The 19642-nt window shown below is 45.7% G+C and overlaps 1 protein-coding gene across 1 annotated transcript in view; it reads left to right on the plus strand.

The window, feature by feature from the left end:
* Positions 1-859: 859 nt before the first annotated feature.
* Positions 860-19642, plus strand: part of FHAD1 (forkhead associated phosphopeptide binding domain 1) — a 158723-nt gene continuing 139940 nt past the window's right edge. Inside the window, 2 exon segments of the mRNA XM_009198678.4 lie at positions 860-1016; positions 5720-5826. Coding sequence (XP_009196942.1) covers positions 5734-5826 — 93 coding nt within the window. The 5' untranslated portion in view covers positions 860-1016; positions 5720-5733.

The following is a 19642-nucleotide window of genomic DNA, read 5'->3' on the forward strand; positions in this document are numbered from 1 at the left end:
ACCTGGTCAGCCATTTCCTGCCACTGAAAGGAATCACTCTCTAGGTAAAGTCAGCAAGGTTGTTCTGCCCCCAAGCAGAAGTGGGAGGTGGTGGGAGATAGGATTTGCACATCTCAACACACTCCATCCCCCCAGTCCTATGCCGACTGACAAGGGGCTTCTTAAGGACAGTAACTATTCCACGTGTATTCTGGGACCAGCGTGTGACACTCATAGGCCTCAGAAGATGTTTGCAGAGATAGAGAAAGGGCAAAAGAATGAATAAATGTCACTCTTAACAGGGAGAAGCAGGAGCAGCAGGATTGTGAGTTTGGAAATTCTTTTCCCCAGCACATGGAAGAAATCCTCGTTCTTTCAAAATTGTTCACTCCACCCCATCCCTTTCCCAATCCCCACCCCATCCCTTTCCCAATCCCCACCCCATCCCTTTCCCAATCCCCACCCCACTCCCAGAGGTCCCCTCTTCTTACTCTTTCTATTTTCTGGTCTGTAAAGGAAAGGACTAGAGATTTGGGTAGGGCAGGGGCATACTAACCTCCAACGGTCTCATGAGTTCAGCTCCATCAATCTCCTACCTCTCCCTATCGCCCCCCACCCTCCCTCAACGCATCCAGCTTAGAGCGAGGGGTAATGGAAAGGATTCTTGAATCAAATCTCCTTTGTGCTCCTTCCTCTCTGTAAAACCTTGGGCCACTTATGTGACCTATGAGCCTCCGCTTTCCCATCTGTGAAATGGGGCAGGCTCGTGGGGCCTGGAGCACTCAGCAGGCGGTAACCCGCTGGGCGTTCCCTGCGCAGGCCACGCCCCCACCTGTTAGGCCGGGCCCCGCGGCGCCCGGCGGTGTTGCCATGGCAACGCGCGTACACAGGCCGGGCGGGCGCGCTGGGCGCCGGGTGTCGGCTGGAGACTCCGCGGGAGCGCGGCCGGGAGGCCTCGCCCGGGAGCGGGCCCGACGCCTCCCGAGCTGGCAGGGCTCTGGGCGGAGGTCGGAGCGTGGGCTTCCTCCTCCCGCCAGGTAAGTGCGGTGCGGGAAGGGGCGGCGGGCCGAGACCGGGGACCGGAAGGGGCGGCCCCGCGAGGACTAGCGCTGGGAGGAGGAGGGGTGGCTCCCCGTCCCCATCCTCCCAGATCTAGGCTCCGGTCCCCAGGAGCACCCCAGTAGGTGCCCCAACACCAACCCCTCCTTTCCAGGTGCAGCCCCAACCCCGCCCGCGGAGAAAGCCCCCAGGGGCCTTAGACCCCTCCTTGGCACCAGCCATGCCACTCTGGGAAGTCCTGGCGGGTACAGCTGGGATTAGGAGGGGCATACCCGCTGCCCCTGACTTACGAATGACACCCACCCAGCGGTCAGAGAGACTCCCCCCTTGCCTAACCTCTCCCTTCCCAAATACAACACTGAGAAATTTCTAGGGCTCCCAGGCCACTTAAGATCTGGTAACCCCTCAATAGAAATTTTGCTTCTCTGTCTCACTTTTGACCCCTAAGCAGGGAGTGCAGATGAGTGAAGCTCTTTTGCTCTTTTCCATGGTCGGTGCCCTGTGTCATAGAACTAATTTACAGAGTTTAACGCATCTAATCACTTTCTACAGTGTTTTCAGGTAGGAAAGTGACTGCACAGGGCAAGATCAAAGTGGGGAAATATGGCCCAACCCATTCAGTTAAAGAAATAGACTTTTTTTTTTTTTTTTTCCCAAAATGTCATCTAGGATAAATACTGAAGGGGAAAATAAAAGGTAGTTACTGTCAGAGGTTCTTAGGCTACTCTGACTTACTTTTAAGCATTATTTCGTATTTTCATTCATTCATGATTTACTGAGTACCACTATGTGTCAGGCCTGGCAGCTCTGGGGGCCAGAGTTGGAGTAATGAACAGAACTGTGAGGAACCACAAAGGGTCTGAGATTTTTACACTACCTGCAAGCTAAGTTAGCCTGCCACTGCTTAATGATGCTAGCAGAAGACCAGAGACTCCAGGACCAGAGACAAAGGATGTTATTACTCACAGCACAGCAGGCACTGTGAGCTTCATGTTTGCATTAGTTCCCCTTGCCCTGCAAGTTCCCCGGGGTGATACAGGACAGCCCAGGTGGATGCTGTACACACTGCGAGTCTGTGTCCCAGCTAAGGAACCCCAAGCTCAGGAAACTCCAGTCTTTTAAAAGGGACTGCTAGCCAGTGCCCAACCTTTGCCCTGGAAGGAGATGACATTTTTTTTTTTTTTAATTGAGATGGAGTCTTGCTCTGTCGCCCAAGCTAGAGTGCAGTGGCACAGTCTCAGCTCACTGCAACCTCTGCTGCCTGGGTTCGAGTGATTCTCCTGCCACAGACTTCCAAGTAGGTGGAACTACAGGTGCATGCCACCATGCCTGGCTAATTTTTTTGCATTTTTAGTAGAGACAGGGTTTCACCATGTTGGCCAGGCTGGTCTCAAACTCCTGACCTCAGGTGATCCGTCTGCCTGGGCCTCCCAAAGTGCTGGGATTACAGTCATGAACCACCGTGCCTGGCCAGAGATGACATTTTTATCATAAAAAGTCTGCACTCTGCCCTGGTTGGGGACACTATCCCTATCCTCTCAGGATATTTGCCCTGCAGATGTCCTTGGAAAGATTGTCAGGAACAAAATCTGTCAGTATCTTTGCTCTGAAGATGGGTACAAACACAGGAAACCCGTGGGTAATTGAGTTTAAAACAACACAGTTCAGGCTCTCTTGGGACATATCTCAGTGAAAGGGAAACAGTAAACATGTAGCTAAGAACAAAAAAATGACAGAGAATGATAAGCTCAAGGAAGGAGCCACAGCGTGACACGTGCTAGCTAGACAACGAAGTGACTGATGACGCCTTTAGCTGGGGTGGTCAGGTAGCTACCACAAGGCACCAACTGTGGAAACATCTGGGGGAAAAGCTAAAAAAAAAAAAAGCCAGTCATTCAGATTTGGGATTTTACTCTGGAGGCATTTCCTGTGGCTTTCCCACAAAAGAGACATTTCTCGAAAGTTGACTTTAGATTAGTTTTACTTTAGTTTTGAATGTGGTGCTTGATAATGTAGTCCTCTATGATTGAAGATTAATAACTCAGGCAATTTGAGGGCAACAGGGCATGGTTCTTTTGGAAAAAGAAATGTCTTTTTATCCCTATTAAAGACAGCAGACTTAAAAATAAAATTCTCGTTATATGAAAGTATTAATATTTCTGAGGATTTCTCATAGGCTTCAGAATTTACAAACTATCTGGTTTGTTTTATTTCTCTTACCCCCAAGGGTCTTTTCTTTTTTGCAGAGGATAGAATTCTGGTGTTAAGGGCTATCTGTTATTTCATGTCCCAAGTGTCAACAAAACAGTGACAACCTCAGTGTCCCAAGTGACACCTCTCCCTCCCCCCACTCAGTCACTCTCCCTGCTCCTCCATCCCATCCCCTCCCCCCACAGCAGCGATGGAGGTGTGAAAAGTTGAGCTGCCTGAGGATTATATAGTGGTGACATGCAATGGCTGTCTCCCTGCCCGAATGCTAGGGGACCTTAACCTGTCTGCATCTCAGTCTCCTAGTCTGTAAAGTAGGGACAATAATGACACCTACCTTGCAGGGTTTCTCTGAGGATGAAAAGAGTATATTCAAGGAAAAGTGCCTAGCACTTATTAAGGACTCCATAAATGATGACAGAGATGATGAAAAGCAGAACCAGCCCTGAGAGTCCGTACCACCACAACTAGTTGAGTTTTGTTTTTATCCATAGTCCAATAATTTGGCATTTCACTAACTTTTCAATTGAAAGGAAAAGAGAGAGACTGTTGTTCTTTGACAAGGCATTGAGGTGGAGGGTATCACCCTGCATCTTTTTTTTTTTTCACCCTGCGTCTTTAGACATAATCTCAAATGAGATTCAAGGATCGAGATGAATTACTGTCAACATTTTAGAACTTTCTGAAGTCACCGAAGTGTTTATCTTAAAAGATGTGTATAGAACTTATTTCAAAATGCACCACAATATAAAATGGATGGACACATGCATAGATGGAAAGATATGTGATAAAGCACATATGGCAAAATGCCGATGGTAGAATCTAGTGGTGGGTACATAGGAGCTCACTATCTGCTTTTTTCAGCCTCTCTGTATGGTTGACATTTTTATAGTAAAATGCTGGGGGGAATACTGTGCAGGGTCCTGATTACATGGCTGAGCTATAATCTTGATATTTTGCCTTTAGAAGTAATCTTTTTTCCCCTAAGTAAATAATGAAGAAATGCAGCGATTTAAAAAGGAAAACATCATCTAATGCCTGCCTCTCTGATGATAACTCTTTAAGAAACTCTAAAAGCAGACATGGTGGCGTGCCTGTATTCCTAGCTACTCTGGAGGCTGAGGCAGGAGGATCATTTGAGCCTGAGAGTTCAAGGCTGCAGTGAGCTGTGATTGTGCCACCGCACTCAGCCTGGCCAAAGAGCAGGACTTCATCTCTAACTATGAATGAACGAATCAAATAAGCTCTATAGAAGTTTAGCGTTCCTTGGATCAGAGTTTCAGGAGCCCAGGTTGACAACACTAATAAGAGTAGTACAAATGAGTGTTCAGTGTGTGCCAGGCACCATTCTAGATACCACACGTGTATTAGCTCATTTAATCCTCACAAAACCCATTTTAGGATGGGTGTGGTGGCTCACGTCTGTAATCCCAGCACTTTAGGAGGCCAAGGTGGGAGGATTGCTTGAGCTCAAGAGTTTGAGACTAGCCTGGGCAACCTGGCAATACGCCGTCTCTACAAAAAATTAGCCAGGTGTGGTGGTGCGCACCTGTAATCCCAGCTCCTCGAGAGGCTGAGGCAGGAGGATTGCTTGAGCCCAGGAGATCGAGACTTTGGTGAGCCAAGATTGCTCACTGCTCTGCAGCCGGGATGACAAAGTGAGCCCCTGTCTCAGGAGAAAAAAAAAAAAAAAAAAACCCACCCATTTTATAGATGAGGAAACTGAGTCACAGAGAATAAGTAACTCACCCAAGGTCACAGAGCTAGTAAGGGTTGGATTGGGAACACAGAACCTGAATACTTGGTATGTCAGATCACTAAGTTCATACTAAGCTTGATGGGAGGTAGAGAGCAATCATCAGTGGAACTCAGATTTGTTGTCAGGTTGTTTTAGCTTTTGTTTGCTTGTGTCCTGAGTTACTTAAGAAATGCCCTCTGTTTGATTATTAGAACCAGACTTTTCTATGCTAGAGATCATGGTTAGAAGAGATCGTCTTAAAAAGCTGCAGAATTGTCTTTGTCATCAGTGTTGACAATCTAATCCCCCCCTTCTGATTTCTCACTTTGGACATGACTCTATGGTTATTTCATTCATTTTTTTTTTTTTTTTTTTTTTTGAGACGGAGTCTCATTCTGTCGCCCAGGCTGGAGTGCAGTGGCCGGATCTCAGCTCATTGCAAGCTCCGCCTCCCGGGTTCACGCCATTCTCCTGCCTCAGCCTCCCGAGTAGCTGGGACTACAGGCGCCCGCCACCTCGCCCAGCTAGTTTTTTGTACTTTTTAGTAGAGACAGGGTTTCAGCGTGTTAGCCAGGATGGTCTCGATCTCCTGACCTTGTGATCCGCCCATCTCGGCCTCCCAAAGTGCTGGGATTACAGGCTTGAGCCACCGCGCCCGGCCTCATTCTAAGTATGATGTTGAATAATTAGAGGACTGCATTTTCTAACAAAATTCTTTCTGAAAACCTTATGTAGGGAAAACAGAGAGGATGAAAGCCTATCTAAAGAGCGCAGAAGGCTTTTTTGTCCTAAATAAAAGTACCACAATTGGAAGGCATGAAGATTCAGACCTTGTTTTACAGGTAAGAAGTCTTCCCACCTGTTCCTGTCCCCTCCCTGACCCCTTCCTTCCCCCTTCAACAGTCCTTAGTGTTAGTGGCCTCCAGTCTCTTGTACACCACAACCTTGGGCAAGCAGCCATACCTTTCCTTGGTGTGCTACCAATAGCCAGTTGCCACGGGTACCCCATTTTGCTGGCATAAGGAGTGAAGCTGAGTGCTGTGCAGAGCGGGATGTGCCCCATCCTTTGCTGAGCACATCTGTCGTTGTCCCACCCGATGCAGAGCAGATGAGCCCCAAAGTAGGGCTTATCCCGAGAGGATTCTTGGCTTTGTGCAGGAAAGAATTCAAGGGCAAGCCAGGAGTAGAAGGAAACAGACTTATGGAAGCAGCAGTGTTACAGCTGTGTGGCTGCTCCTACAGAGCCGGGCTGCCCTGTGGACAGAGAGCAGCAGCTCAGGGCAGTTTTGCAGTCATATTTATACTCACTTTTAACTGCATGCAGATTAAGGGCTGGTTTATGCAGGGAAGGGATAATAACTTTGGGATCATTGGATGCCATGGAAAGGGGAGATAACACTTGGGTGTTGCCATGGCAACAGTACATTGACATGGCACTTTGGTGGGCAGGTCTGATTGAAAGTTGCTTTCACCTTGGCCCTGTTTTAGTTAGTCCTCAATCTGGTCCAGTGTCTGAGCCCCACCTCTGGAGTCCAGTGCCACCTCCTACCTCACACCTGTGGTCATCTCCCCAACAGCCTGATGTGTGTTTCAGAAGGTGGGCACAGAGCTGGTGCTTTGGCCTTTGCCTGCTCTGGGCTAGGCCTCTCTCCCTTTCAAGACCCCATGTGGGACTGCTGTAGGCCTCTCAGAGGCCAGGAAGGCCATGGAGCTCCAACCCCCAGGCTTAGCCTGGGCATTCTTTGATTTCATTCTCTGAATTAGCTGTGGTTTGGTCCAAAGCCTCAGCTCACTGACAACCAAGGAAGTTGAAAGAAGGAGAATAATAATAAAAACAGTGGCTTTGAGCCTGTTTAAATATGGAAGGGGGTTAAAATATTGAAGTGGAAAGAGAAATGCCGTGGAATTTCTTTGTAACTGTGAGAAGCAGATGTCTTTCAGACCTCACTATTTTTTAACCCTTCATTTTGAAATTAGAGATTCACAAGAAGTTCCAAAAATAGTAGGTAGAGATCACACCTACCTTTCACCCAGTTTCCTCCAATGGTTACATACTATGTATGACTATAACAATATCAAAACCAGGAAATTGACATAAATGCTCTGTGTGTGTGTGTGTGTGTGTGTATGTGTGTGTATGTGTGTTGGAGAGAGAGAGAGGACAATGTGCGTAGTTTTGTAGCATTTTATAGATCACATGTGTATTAATAGATTTGTGTGTAGCAATCAAAAAATTGTCTTACCTCTTTTGCTTCCTTTTCCTTTCCATATAAATTTTAGAATAAGTCTGTATCTATGAAATGTCCTGCTGAGATTTTGATAGAAATTGTGTTTAAATCTATACATCGATGTGGAAAGAATTTATATATTTACTATGTGGTTTTTCAGTCCATGAACATGGTATGTTTCTGCATTGATTTAGGTCTTCTTTGATTTCTTTCATGAATACTTTGTAGCTTTCAGCATACAAATCCTGTACATGTTTTGCTGGATTTATACTTAAGTACTTAATTTCTCCTTTTTTGTTTGTGATGGTAAATGGTATTATACTTTAAATTTCAGTGGCCACCTATTCATTGCCAGTGTATAGAAACATAATTGATTTTTGTATGCTTATATGGTATCTTGCAACCTTAACTGAACTTTCTGGAAGTTTTTTGTTGCCTGCTTAGGATGTTACCATGTCATCTGCAAATTAAAACAGTTTTATTTTTACCTTTTTGATCTGTACACTTTTAATTTTATTTTCTTGAGATATTGCATTGGCTGAGACTTCCAGTACTCTGTTGCATAAGAGTGGTGAGAGCAGTATAAATCTTTATATTTGCCTTGTTCCTGATTTTAAGGGAAAAGCATTCAGTCTTTCATCATTAAATATTATATTAGCTGTAGGTTTTTTTTTATAGGTGTTCTTTATCAAAGGGACAACATTCCCCCTGCATTTCTAGTTTTCTAAGAGTTATAAATGCAATCGATTTTAAAATAACTCAACATACCTTCCCTTGAGATTCTCATCTGTGACATGGTCTCTCTACAAGGACACAGAAAACTGTTCAGTGTACAAAGTGGAAAAATCAAATAAAAAGAATTGTAGTTTCTTCTGTATCGTAACAAGGGATAAATTTAAGGTAGTTTTACTTTCTGGGTGGCCAAGGAAGAGACACTGATCCCTGTTTTGAACTGGACTATGATATTAGAAAACTGTAGTAATTTTTAAAAGCACAGGCTTTGGAGGTAGACCTGGATTTGAATCTCTTAGACCGTTTTCTGGCTGTGTGACTTCAAGCAAACTACTTAATCATGCTGAGCTCATTTTCTCCATCTATAAACCACTTATTTCACAGGGCTGTAGGGATTAAATGAGAAAATGCATATAAAGTACCTGGCATATGGTACGAAGTAGATGACACCACAATCATTATTATGGTCGCGTAAAGTGGAGACAGAGAATTTTTGTTCACGGGTTTAAGGCGGGTTATCCACTGATACTAACAAGCTATTTGGAAATGGGAACTGATGGGGACAATTATTATATATATAGACACAAATTGAGTAGCATTGATTGTATAAAAATAATTGACTGCTTACTGCTCCTTGGCCTTAGTTTAAAAAGTAAGTCACCACTGTCAGCAACAGTTCCATTGATTTATGAAGGAATCAGTTGCATTTCCAGAAGCATGAGCTTGCACTGACTCCCGAGGGAACAGATGATACATGAGTTGCCAAATGCTTTGTGAATAGACTTTTAATGGGCTTTTATATCTTCTCTTAGACAAATCCTCTTCCCAAAGCTTAAATCGATTTGGGAGAGGAGATTTGCTTTAAGAAGGGATGTGGGGGACACAGGTCTGTTTTGAAGAACTGAAACCTACAGGTGTGTCCATATTTTTCAGAAAATATTTTATAGACAAGGTGAAAATTGCCCCTCTTCTGCCTTCACTGGGCCTTTCTGATTAACCCGAGAATCATGCTTGATCAGCTATAAGCCACCCTGAGTAATAATTCAACAGTCAATTTATCATTTGTCTTATTTGTGCTGTTAGAAGTCATTCCACTAACTAAAGTTCAGGAATCTTAAAAAAAAAAAAAATCAGCTGTGAAATTACCCAGCATTTACACCTAACAAAGAGAGAAGATTGTTTTATTTACTTGGATAAATCCTAAAGAATAGGGAGCTATGCTTTTAAAGATTTATTAATGTATTCATTTGTAAAGCTGACTTTTTTTTTTGCTTATTGATATTATAATCTGACATTGTTCACATACGTTCACATATCCTGTTAATAGAAGGTAATTATGTACCTCTTGTTTTTTAAAAAAATTGGGAGAAAGCAAACTGTAAAGAAGAAAATAAAAATCACTTGTAATCATATGACTCAGAGACAGTCAACATTGATATTTGTAGAGTTTTGCCCTCCAGGCTTTTTTTTTCTGTATCATGAAAGGAGTTTGGTTTCCTAATGGCTATAGGAAGCCTGTTTTAGCCAGCCTGGTTTTTGCCATTATCATCACTCATTCATTCCACAGACTTTGCCTGGAGCCCCAGCTCAGAGGTAAGCCTGGGGATACTCACATGGTCCTGCAATCAGGAAGCTGCTAGGAGAGACACACAGGTCAGAGGATCTGCAGAGCCTGGATGGTTTCAAGCTTATGTCAGGGCTCTAAAGGAAAGGAATATGGAGGATGAGAAGGACTTAACTAGACAAAGGGAGAGGGAACAGTGTGTGCAAAGGCCCTGGGGTGGTAGAGCATATGGCGAGCCTGATGAACTGAAAGAAAACCAGTATGTGGAGGTCAGAGTGGGAAGGGGGAGAGCTAAAGGCAGGCAAGACTCCTTCCTGCCACCGTAAGAATGTTGGTGTTTATCTAAAAAACAATGGGAAGATGCCACTGACGAATTTTCAGCAAGTGGAAGACCTGCCTATTGAAATGGGCTCCCTGGCTGCCTTGTGCAGAAATCAGGAGCTCCTTTCAGAATCTACCCCCACCCCTGCCTGCATTGGACAGTGCTGGAATACCTCGGCCACCAGCCTTGCTCATTTCAGAGCTAAACCTTCTGGTTATAATCTGTATAATTTGATGTGGTTTTTGAACTGAATGTTTATAGTTGGATGTGGCTGTTCCTTGAACACTGATAAGAAAGGGACTTAATTCTTCCAGAATCCAGCAATGTCACAAGCCAATGGTTGCTGGGTTTTTCATGTGCATGAGTGTGATTGTTAAACATGAATCCCAAGGCTTTCTGACGCAGTGGGGTTAGGCGAGGTCGGGAATCTGTCCATTTCTCTGCTCTGCAGGTTCTGGTGAGGGTCCCCACGGAGATGCTTCCAGGACCGAACCTTGAGAGCCCTGCCTTAATGCTGCCCTCCCTCTCACTGCTCCATCTCCAGGGACTCCAGCTTCTCCTCGATGCCAGGGGAGCTCCTGTTCACTCTTTGTGTGTGTGTGTGTGTGTGTGTACTATTTCAATATACTTTGTTTTGAGGAAAAGAGAAGCAAAGGTTAAAGAATGGAAAGCTGGCTAGGCACGGTGGCTCAGGCCTGTAATTCCAGCACTTCGGGAGGCTGAGGCGGGCAGATCGCTTGAGGTCAGGAGTTCGAGACCAGCCTGGCCATCATGGTGAAACCCCACCTCTACTAAAAATACAAAAATTAGCCGTGTGTGGTGGTACACGCCTATAATCCCAGCTACTTGGGAGGCTGAGGCAGGAGAATTGCTTGAACCTGGGAGATTGCAGTGAGCTGAGATTGTGCCACTGCACTCCAGCCTGGGCGACAGAGCGAGACTGTGTCTCAAAAAAAAAAAAAAAAAAAAAAAGGAAGAAGAATGGAGAGCTGATCTTCTCCTTAGGACCTCGCCCTGCCCTGCCCTGCACCGAGGAGGTTTCAGGATTCCCTTTACAATTGACTTGCAGGGCAGCCCGAGTCAATGCAGTGCTGTGGCTAGGAGGATGAAGATCATGGAGAAAAGCAAAGGACAGAAACTGCAGGGGGATACAGGTGAAATGCTCATGCCTGCTCCTCTGCGTTTGTGGATAGCATCTTGCTAATTGACTCCTTTCTCTCTAGGGGAAATGTTCTCTATGGCACGTCAGCGCCTTCTCATATGGGATCAGAGGGTCGGGGCACAGGAGTGATCTAACAAACGCAACAGAACCATCCAACCCAACGAGTCAGATCCCTTTGCACCTGCCATTTCTGGGCTGCCTGTAAGAACTATAAGAGCCTGTATCAAAGTCTTTTTTATTATTATTAAACAATGCTGCACTGAATACCTTTTACCCATCATTTCACAGACACGTGAGCCCATGTGCCATGTCAAAGGGCATGTATGGCTGCAGCTCTGATGGCATCGCCACACTGCCCTCCAGTGAAGGCTCACAGGGTCAGTTCCCCACCAGCAGTGGGGGCACCCCCTCCTCTCCCCAGTGGAGCATGTGACCTACCTGACAAATTTCTGCTTATCTAAGAGGCGAAACATGGTATCCGTGGCATTTTAATTCACATTTCCCATGGTATGTGTGAACCCCTCAAGTTTTGAGAGAGAAGGTGACAGGTGGACATGGACCTGGATAAAGATGCTCCCCCCTCCCCGGTCCTGTGATGAAATCCACCAAAAGAAGCAGGCCTGGGGGATGTCCAGCTGCCCGCCGTCTCATCAGGATGCGCCCATTCACCGTCCCGCCTCAGCTGTGCTCACACACTCAGCCCTGGCTCCCCACCAGGCGTTCTGTGCTCTGTGATGTGCCTCGTCTGATCTCGCCAGTCCTCAGGGAACTTTTCTCTCCCCTGACATCACTGGTCAGTTCCCAACACAGCAATGCATGGGCCTGCTTTCCCTTCAGCACATGGAGGCCTTGCAAGAGGAAGAAGTTCCAAGAAAAGGACTAGATCATCATCTCTCTTTTTATTAAATACACATAACGTAAAATTTACATCTTCGCCATTTTAAGTGTACAGTTCAGTGGCATTAATTGCATTCACATTTTTTTTTTTTTTGGTGGGGGGGTGGGTGGGGAGACAGAGTCTCTCTCGCTCCGTCAGGCAGGTTGGAGTGCTGTGGCACAATCTTGGCTCACTGTGGCCTCTGCCTCCCAGATTTAAGTGATTCTCGTGCCTCAGCCTCCTGAGTAGCTGGGATTACAGGCATGCACCACCACGCCTGGCTAATTTGTGTATTTCTAGTACAGACGGGGTTTTGCCACGTTGGCCAGGCTGGTCTCGAATTCCCTACCTCAGGTGATCCACCTGCCTCAGTCTCCCAAAGTGCTGGGATTACAGGTGCAGGCCACCGCACCCGGCCTCACATTGTTGCTCTGCCACCACCATCCATCCGCAGGAGCTCTCTTCATCTTGCAAAACTGAAACTCTGTTCCTACTGAGGAAGCATTCTCCTTCCCTCCCAGCCCCCCAGGCCCTGGCAGCCACCATCTTTCTGACAGAAAGTACTGTCTGTCTCTGAATTTGCCTGTTGCAGGTTACTCGTAGACGTTGAATCATATGGTACGTGTCTTTTGTGACTGGCTTATTTCACTTGGCATAATGTTCTTAAGGTTCCTCTGTCGCAGCATGTGTCAGAGTTCCTTTTTAAGGCTGAATAGTGGCTGTTGCATATCTGTACTGTATTTTGTTGATCCATTCATCTGGGTTGCCTCCAGCTTTTGGCTGATGTGAATAATGCTGCTATAAACATGACTATAAAGATCTCTCTCTCTCTCTCTCTCTCTCTCTTTAATGGAGTCAGAGTCTCGCTCTGTTGCCCAGGATGGAGTGCAGTGGCACAATCTCAGCTCACTGCCAATCTCTGCTACCCGGGTTCAAGTGATTCTCTTACCTCAGCCTCCTGAGCAGCTGGGACTACAGGCATGCACCACCATGCCCAGTTAATTTTTGTATTTTTAGTAGAGACAGGGTTTCACCATGCTGGCCAGGCTATTCTCGAACTCCTGACCTCAGGTGATCCGCCCTCCTCGGCCTCCCAAAGTGCTAGGATTATAGGTGTGAGCCATCACCAGATATCTCTTCAAGCCCCTGGTTTCAATTCTTTCAGGTCCATACCCAGAAGAGAAGCAGAACCACCGGATCAGATGACAGTTCTATTTTTAATGTTTTGAGGAACTGCCATACCACTTTCCACAGTGGCTGCGCAGTTTTGCTTTCCCAGCAACACTGCATAAGGGCTCCAGTCTCTCCACATCCTCGCCAGCACTTGGTATTTTCTGGGGTTTGTTGTTTTTACGGTAGCCATCCTAATGAGTGTGAGGTAGAAGATCATAATCTTTTGAGACACATTACTGTCTCAGCTCAAGGTTCTTTTGACTAGCACAGATAATACAAACAGCCACACCCCCATGTATAGGCTACTTATGAGGCATCTCGTGTGGTTTTATATGTGTTCTATGTGTATGCTGTGTATGTGTTACAGAGCTGCATCCTCAAACAGCCCTGTCAGGCAAGAACTACTGCTATCATTATTATCCTCATGTAAAGATGTGGAAATGGGGCTCCGAAAGGTTAAATAACTTGCCCCAAATCACACATCTAGTCGGGGATGGTGAGGTTGAGTTTCAGACTTGGGCTGTCTGATGCAATGCTTCTAGACAAAGATGCTTCATTGTTTGGTTGTAAATTTGGCTTTAGGGAACATCTAAAAATCTAAATATCTGAAATTCCTTGTGAGTCAATTAAGATAATCGGTAGTGGGAAATTCCACAGTTTGAACTGCTAGGTGAGGATTATAAGCGGAACAGTGAAAATCACTTTTCTTGTGATCCTCACTGATGCAACAAACTGAGGTGGCGCCCTCTAGTGTGGGATTGGGGTAAAGAGGAAAGGTCGACCCAGGCTGCAGGTGTTTTCCTGGGAAGATGTGCGCTGGGGCCTGCATGGAGGACCCTGTCTCGGTGTTGGGGACAGCTCCTCAGAGCTGACCAAGCGGGAACTGCCTCTTACAAGAGAAAGCCTGGTTTTGCCAGGTATGGCAGGTGAGAAAGGGTCCCCCTCTGCCTGGCAGGTGTAAGAAACAGTGCACACAAAGATCTGGAGGTGTTGCGTGAAGCACTTGGCATGGCGTGATGAGGGCTGGATGGCCCTGCCACTCACATGCAAAAAGGCCACCTAAGCTAGGCTAAGTGTTTCATGTTTAACTTGCTGCGAAAATGGAACCCCCTCCTCAAAAGGCTTTGAGCCAGAGAGAAATTAATTGTTCTTTTGAAGAGAACACTGATAAGCGTAGGGAGAATGGGTGGACAAAGAACAGCAGGGCGGCTCTAGAACAGGGTGGTCAAGAGCATGAACTCAGTGCTAGGCCTCCTGGCTCTGCCCTCTGAGTTGTAGGGTTCCAGGCAAGTCACCCAGCCATTCTCGGCTGCAACTTCTGTGTGTGTGTGGCGGGGAACTGCGTTACAAGACTGAATTACCATGAAGTGCTCAGGACAGTATCTGGCAGGTAGTCCATACTGCAGTACATTTTGGTTATTGTATTCATTTTTATGTTTATAACAGTGAATATTTATGATCTCACAGTTCCGGAGGTCAGAAGTCTGGGTGGACTCAGCTGGTTCCTCTGCCCCAGGTCACTCAAGGCCAAAATCAAAGTGTTGGCTGCCTGGGCTCTTGGCTGGAGGCTCCAGGGGATTGTCTGCTTCTAGCCCCACTCACTTTGTTGGAAGAATTTAGCTCGATGCTGCTATATAACCGAGGCCTCTGTGTCCTCACTGGCCGTCGGTTGGAGGCCAGCCTCAGCTTCAGAGGCCTCCCGATTCCACATGGCTCATGGCCTCTTTATCTTCAAAACCAGCAACAATGGGCCCAGTGTTTCTCATGCTTCAGATTTCTCTGACCTCCCCATCTGACTCATCTGTCCAACTCCAGCCAGAGAAAGGTCTTTGTTTTTAAGGGCTCACGTGGTTGGATTAGCCCCCTCTGAATAATCCAGGTTAACCTCTCTGTTTCAAGATTAGTCATCGTTATCATATCTGCACCATCCCTCTGCCACGCAAGGTAGCAGCACACTCACAGGTTCCAGGGATCAGGACATGGACACCTTTGAGGGACCATTCTGCCAACCACAGTTATTACCATCTCTTGCCTGGACTCTGGCCATGGAGAGGGAAGCAATACTGTGGGATGTTGAGAGCTTCTCAGAGGAATCAGTAGGGTCACTGCCAGGGACAGTGGAGAAAGATGGTGGATGAGCTAAGAGGATGATGCTATCATTCGCATTACTGTGGGTTTACTTTGTGCCAGGCACTGTTCTTTGCACTTTTGTGTGTATTAACTCGTTTAATCCTTTCAGCAACCCTGCAAGGTAGGGTTATCCCTTTCCCCATTTTACAGATGAGGCAATTGTGGCACAGACAGACTAAGGAGCCTGCCCAAGGTCACGTATGAAGGGCACAGAGGGCTGGGATTCGTGGTCAGGCTGTCTGGGACCGTGCAGGGACAATGAGCTTCAGGAAAAGAGGACTTCCGGAACGGGGTTGTGAACCCGAGAATGACTAATCACTGCTCTGTCATGAGTGCCTAGCAAGTGGGCATGCACTGCTGTCTCAGCTCAAGGTTCTTTCGAGCCCTCGGTGCACTGGGAGGAAATGTCACAGACTCCATTACTCAGGGGTCTCAGAACTCTCCCCTCCCTCTCTCAGGGTTGCACTGATTCTGAGGAGCTCTCACAGATACCCCCTGAACCAGCATCTTCTCGGGGACTTGCCCATTCCTCAAGACTCCCAGAGAAGCTAGGCAAGGCTCCTACTGACAGGAGGGAAGCCGACAAACTTCCTCTTCCCCTCTGTTCCCAGACTCACAGTCTTACCAGAGCCCTGGCCATTTCCTCACATCTTTCTTCCTTTGAAAACCCCAGCTTGTTCTGTTTCTGCATTACATCCCTTTCCTGAGACAGTGACAGGGGTCACAGTGGGGGCGCGGGATGGCCAAGGGCCAAAAGGTAGAAAGAAATATGATTCGATACAAACATGTGCTTGTCCCAGACACTGGGGTGGCTGAGGCAGGAAGATCACTAGAGCCCGGGGGTTCAAGGCTGCATTATGCTTTGATGGTGCCTGGAAATAACTACTGCACTCCAGCCTGGGCAACATAGCAGGTCCCTGTGTTTTTAGCACACACGCACATACACCCCAGTTAATTTCAAAAATGTTATCCTACCACACTGAAAATTTTGCCAAATAGTATCTTTTGTCAGTCCTTTGAGGTAGAGCTTATCACACTCATTTTTGCAGCATAGGAAGCAGCCTCAGAGAGGCAAAGAAACTTGTCCCAGGTTGCACAGCAGAAACACAGCAGAGGTGGGACTTGAACTCAGGGCTTTCTAAGTGCAGAGCCCATCCTTCTATGCATAATAACAAGCATTTTAACACCTGCTACTGAGCTAAAATATTCTTCTAAGTGTTTTTTATATACACTGTTTCATTTAATCTTCACCATAAACCCATAAGGGCCATTCTGTTATTATCCCTGTTTACAGATGAGGAAACTGAGGTCCCAAGGGAATAGATCACTTGCTCAAGGTCACCCCACTAGGAAGTAGGAGAGCTGGAAACGAGGTCTCACTATGTTTCCAGACTGGCCTCTAACGCCTGGGCTCAAGTAATCCTCCTACCTCAGCCTCACAAAGTGCTGGGATTACAGGTGTAAGCCACCCTGCCCAGCCACAATATGTATTTTGTGATTGCTTTATTTCACTAGCATATGTTCTCATGGTTCATCCATGTTGTGGCATTTTCTTTTAAAAGCTAAATAACATCCATTGTTTGGATGGACCACATTTTGTTTATCCTTTTATCTGTCCTTGGACACCTGGGTTGCTTTCACCTTTTGGCTACTGTGAATAATGCTGCCAAGAACATGACTGTACAAAGGTCTCTTTGAGACCCTACTTTCAATTCTTTTGAACATATACCCGGAAGTGGCATTGCCAGATCATATGGTAATTCTATTATTAAATTTTTGAGGAACCACAATATTGTTTCCACAGTGACTGCACTATTTTACATTCCCAGCCATAGTGCACGAGGGTTTAATATCTCCACACCTTCGCCAACATTTATTTTCTGTGTTTTTATAGTAGCCATCCTAATGGGTGCAAAGTGGTATCTCCTTGTAGTTCTGGTTTGCATTTCTTAATGATTTGTGATCTTGAGCATTCTTTTCATATGCTTGTTGGCCATTTGTGTATCTTCTTTGGAGAGAGTCCATTTGCACATTTTTAATAGGGTTATTTTGGTTTTGTTACTGTTGAGTTGTGGGGTTCTTTATATATCATGGATATTAACCCCTTTTCAGAGATGTGATTTGTAAATATTTTCTTCCATTCTGTAGGTTGCCTTTTCACTGTGTTGAGTGTATCCTTTGATACACAGTTTTCATGTTAATGTCGTCCAGTTTATCTATGTTTACTTTTGTTGCCTGTGTTCTTGGTGTCATTGCCAAGAAATAATTGTCAAATCTATTGTCCTGAAGCTTTTCTTCTATGTTTTCTTTTAAGGGTTTTATAGTGTTAGCTCTTATGTTTAGATCGTTGATCCATTTTGAACTAATTTTTGTTTATGATGTAAGTTAAGGATCCAGCTTTATTCTTTTTTTTTTTTTTTTTCTAAGACAGAGTCTTGCTCTGTCGTCCAGGCTGGAGTGCAGTGGCGCTATCTCTGCTCACTGCAAGCTCCGCCTCCCGGGTTCACGCCATTCTTCTGCCTCAGCTCCCAAGTAGCTGGGACTACAGGCACTTGCCACCACACCCGGCTAATTTTTTGTATTTTTAGTAGAGATGGGGTTTCACTGTGTTAGCCAGGATAGCCTCGATCTCCTGACCTTGTAATCTGCCTGCCTCGGCCTCCCAAAGTGCTGGGATTACAGGCGTGAGCCACTGTGCCCGGCCTAGTTTCATTCTTTTACTAATACATGTGGATATCCAATTTTCCCAGCATCATTTGTTCAAAAGACTGTCCTTTCCACCACTGAATGGTATTGACACCCTTGTCGAAAATCATTTGACATATACGCGAAGGTTTATTTGGGGGCTTTCTAATCTGTTTCCCTGTGTGTGTGTCTGGCATAAATACTAGGCCCACACTGTTTTGATTACTCTCTCTTTTTAATAACTTTTGAAACCAGAAAGTATGACACTTCCAACTGTTGTTCTTTTTCAAGATTGTTTTGGCTCTTCAAGGTTCCTTCGAGAATCCATATAAAGTTTAGAATAAAATTCTCTATTTCTGGGAAAAAAAGAGCACCATTGGGATTTTGATAAAGATTGCGTTCAATCTGTAGGTTACTTGGGTAGTATTGATGTTCTAAACAGTATTAGGTCTTCCAATTCATGAACATGGGTTGTCTTTCCATTTATTTGTGTCTTCTTTAATTTCTTTCAGCAACATTGTGTAGTCGTCAATGAACAAATCTGTTGCCTCCTTGGTTAAGTTTATTTCTAGTATTTTATTCTTTTTGATGCTATTGTAAATGGAATTTTCTTATTTTACTTTTTGGCTTGTTCATTATTGAAGGGGTGGCCTGCCCCTCCACACCTGTGGGCATTTCTCGTTAGGGGGAACGAGAGGCTTGAGAAAAGAAATGAGACACAGAGACAAAGTATAGAGAAAGAAAAAGTGGGCCCAGGGGACCGGTGCTCAGCATACAGAGGACCCGGGCCGGCACGGGTCTCTGAGTTCCCTCAGTATTTATTGATCATTATCTTTACCATCTCGGAAAAGGGGAAGTGGCAGGATAATAGGATCATAGTAGGGAGAAGGTCAGCAGTAAGACATATGAATAAAGATCTCTGTGACATGAATACGTTTAAGGAAAAGTGCTGTGCCTTGATATGCATATGCAAACATCTCCATAAACCTTTTTAGTGCATAAAGAGCAGCATTGCTAGCAAGTCCTACTTTCAGCCCTAAGGAGGTTTTCTCCCATCTCAATAAATAAAACATACAATCGGGTTTTACATGGAGATGTTCCATTGCCCAGGGACGGGCAGGAGACAGATGCTTTTCTCTATCTCAACTGCCAAGAGGCCTTCTTTCCTTTTATACTAGTCCTCCTCAGCACAGACCCTTCACGGGCATCAGGCTGGGGGACGATCAGGTCTTTCCCTTCCCACGAGGCCATATTTCAGGCTATCACATAAGGAGAAACCTTGGACAATACCTAGCTTTCCTAGGCAGAGGTCCCTGCGACCTTCGACCTTTGACAGTGTATGTGTCCCTGGGTACTTGAGATTAAGAGAATGATGATGACTCTTCACAAGCATGCTGCCTTCAGGCACTTGTTTAACAAAGCACACCCTGCACAGCCCCAAATCCATTAAACCTTGAGTCACCACAGCACATGTCTCTTGCAAGGACAGGGTTGGGGGTAGGGTCACAGATTAACAGCATCTCAAATACAGAACAAAATGGAGTCTCTTATGTCTACTACTTTCTATATAGACACAATAACAGTCTGATCTCTCTTTCTTTTCCCCACATATTATTAGTGTATAGAAATACCAGTGATTGCCGGGCGCGGTGGCTCAAGCCTGTAATCCCAGCACTTTGGGAGGCCGAGACGGGCGGATCATGAGGTCAGGAGATCGAGACCATCCTGGCAAACACGGTGAAACCCCGTCTCTATTAAATACAAAAAAACTAGCCGGGCGAGGTG

Source organism: Papio anubis, chromosome 1 (genome assembly GCF_008728515.1).
Source record: "Papio anubis isolate 15944 chromosome 1, Panubis1.0, whole genome shotgun sequence".
Lineage (NCBI taxonomy): Eukaryota > Metazoa > Chordata > Mammalia > Primates > Cercopithecidae > Papio > Papio anubis.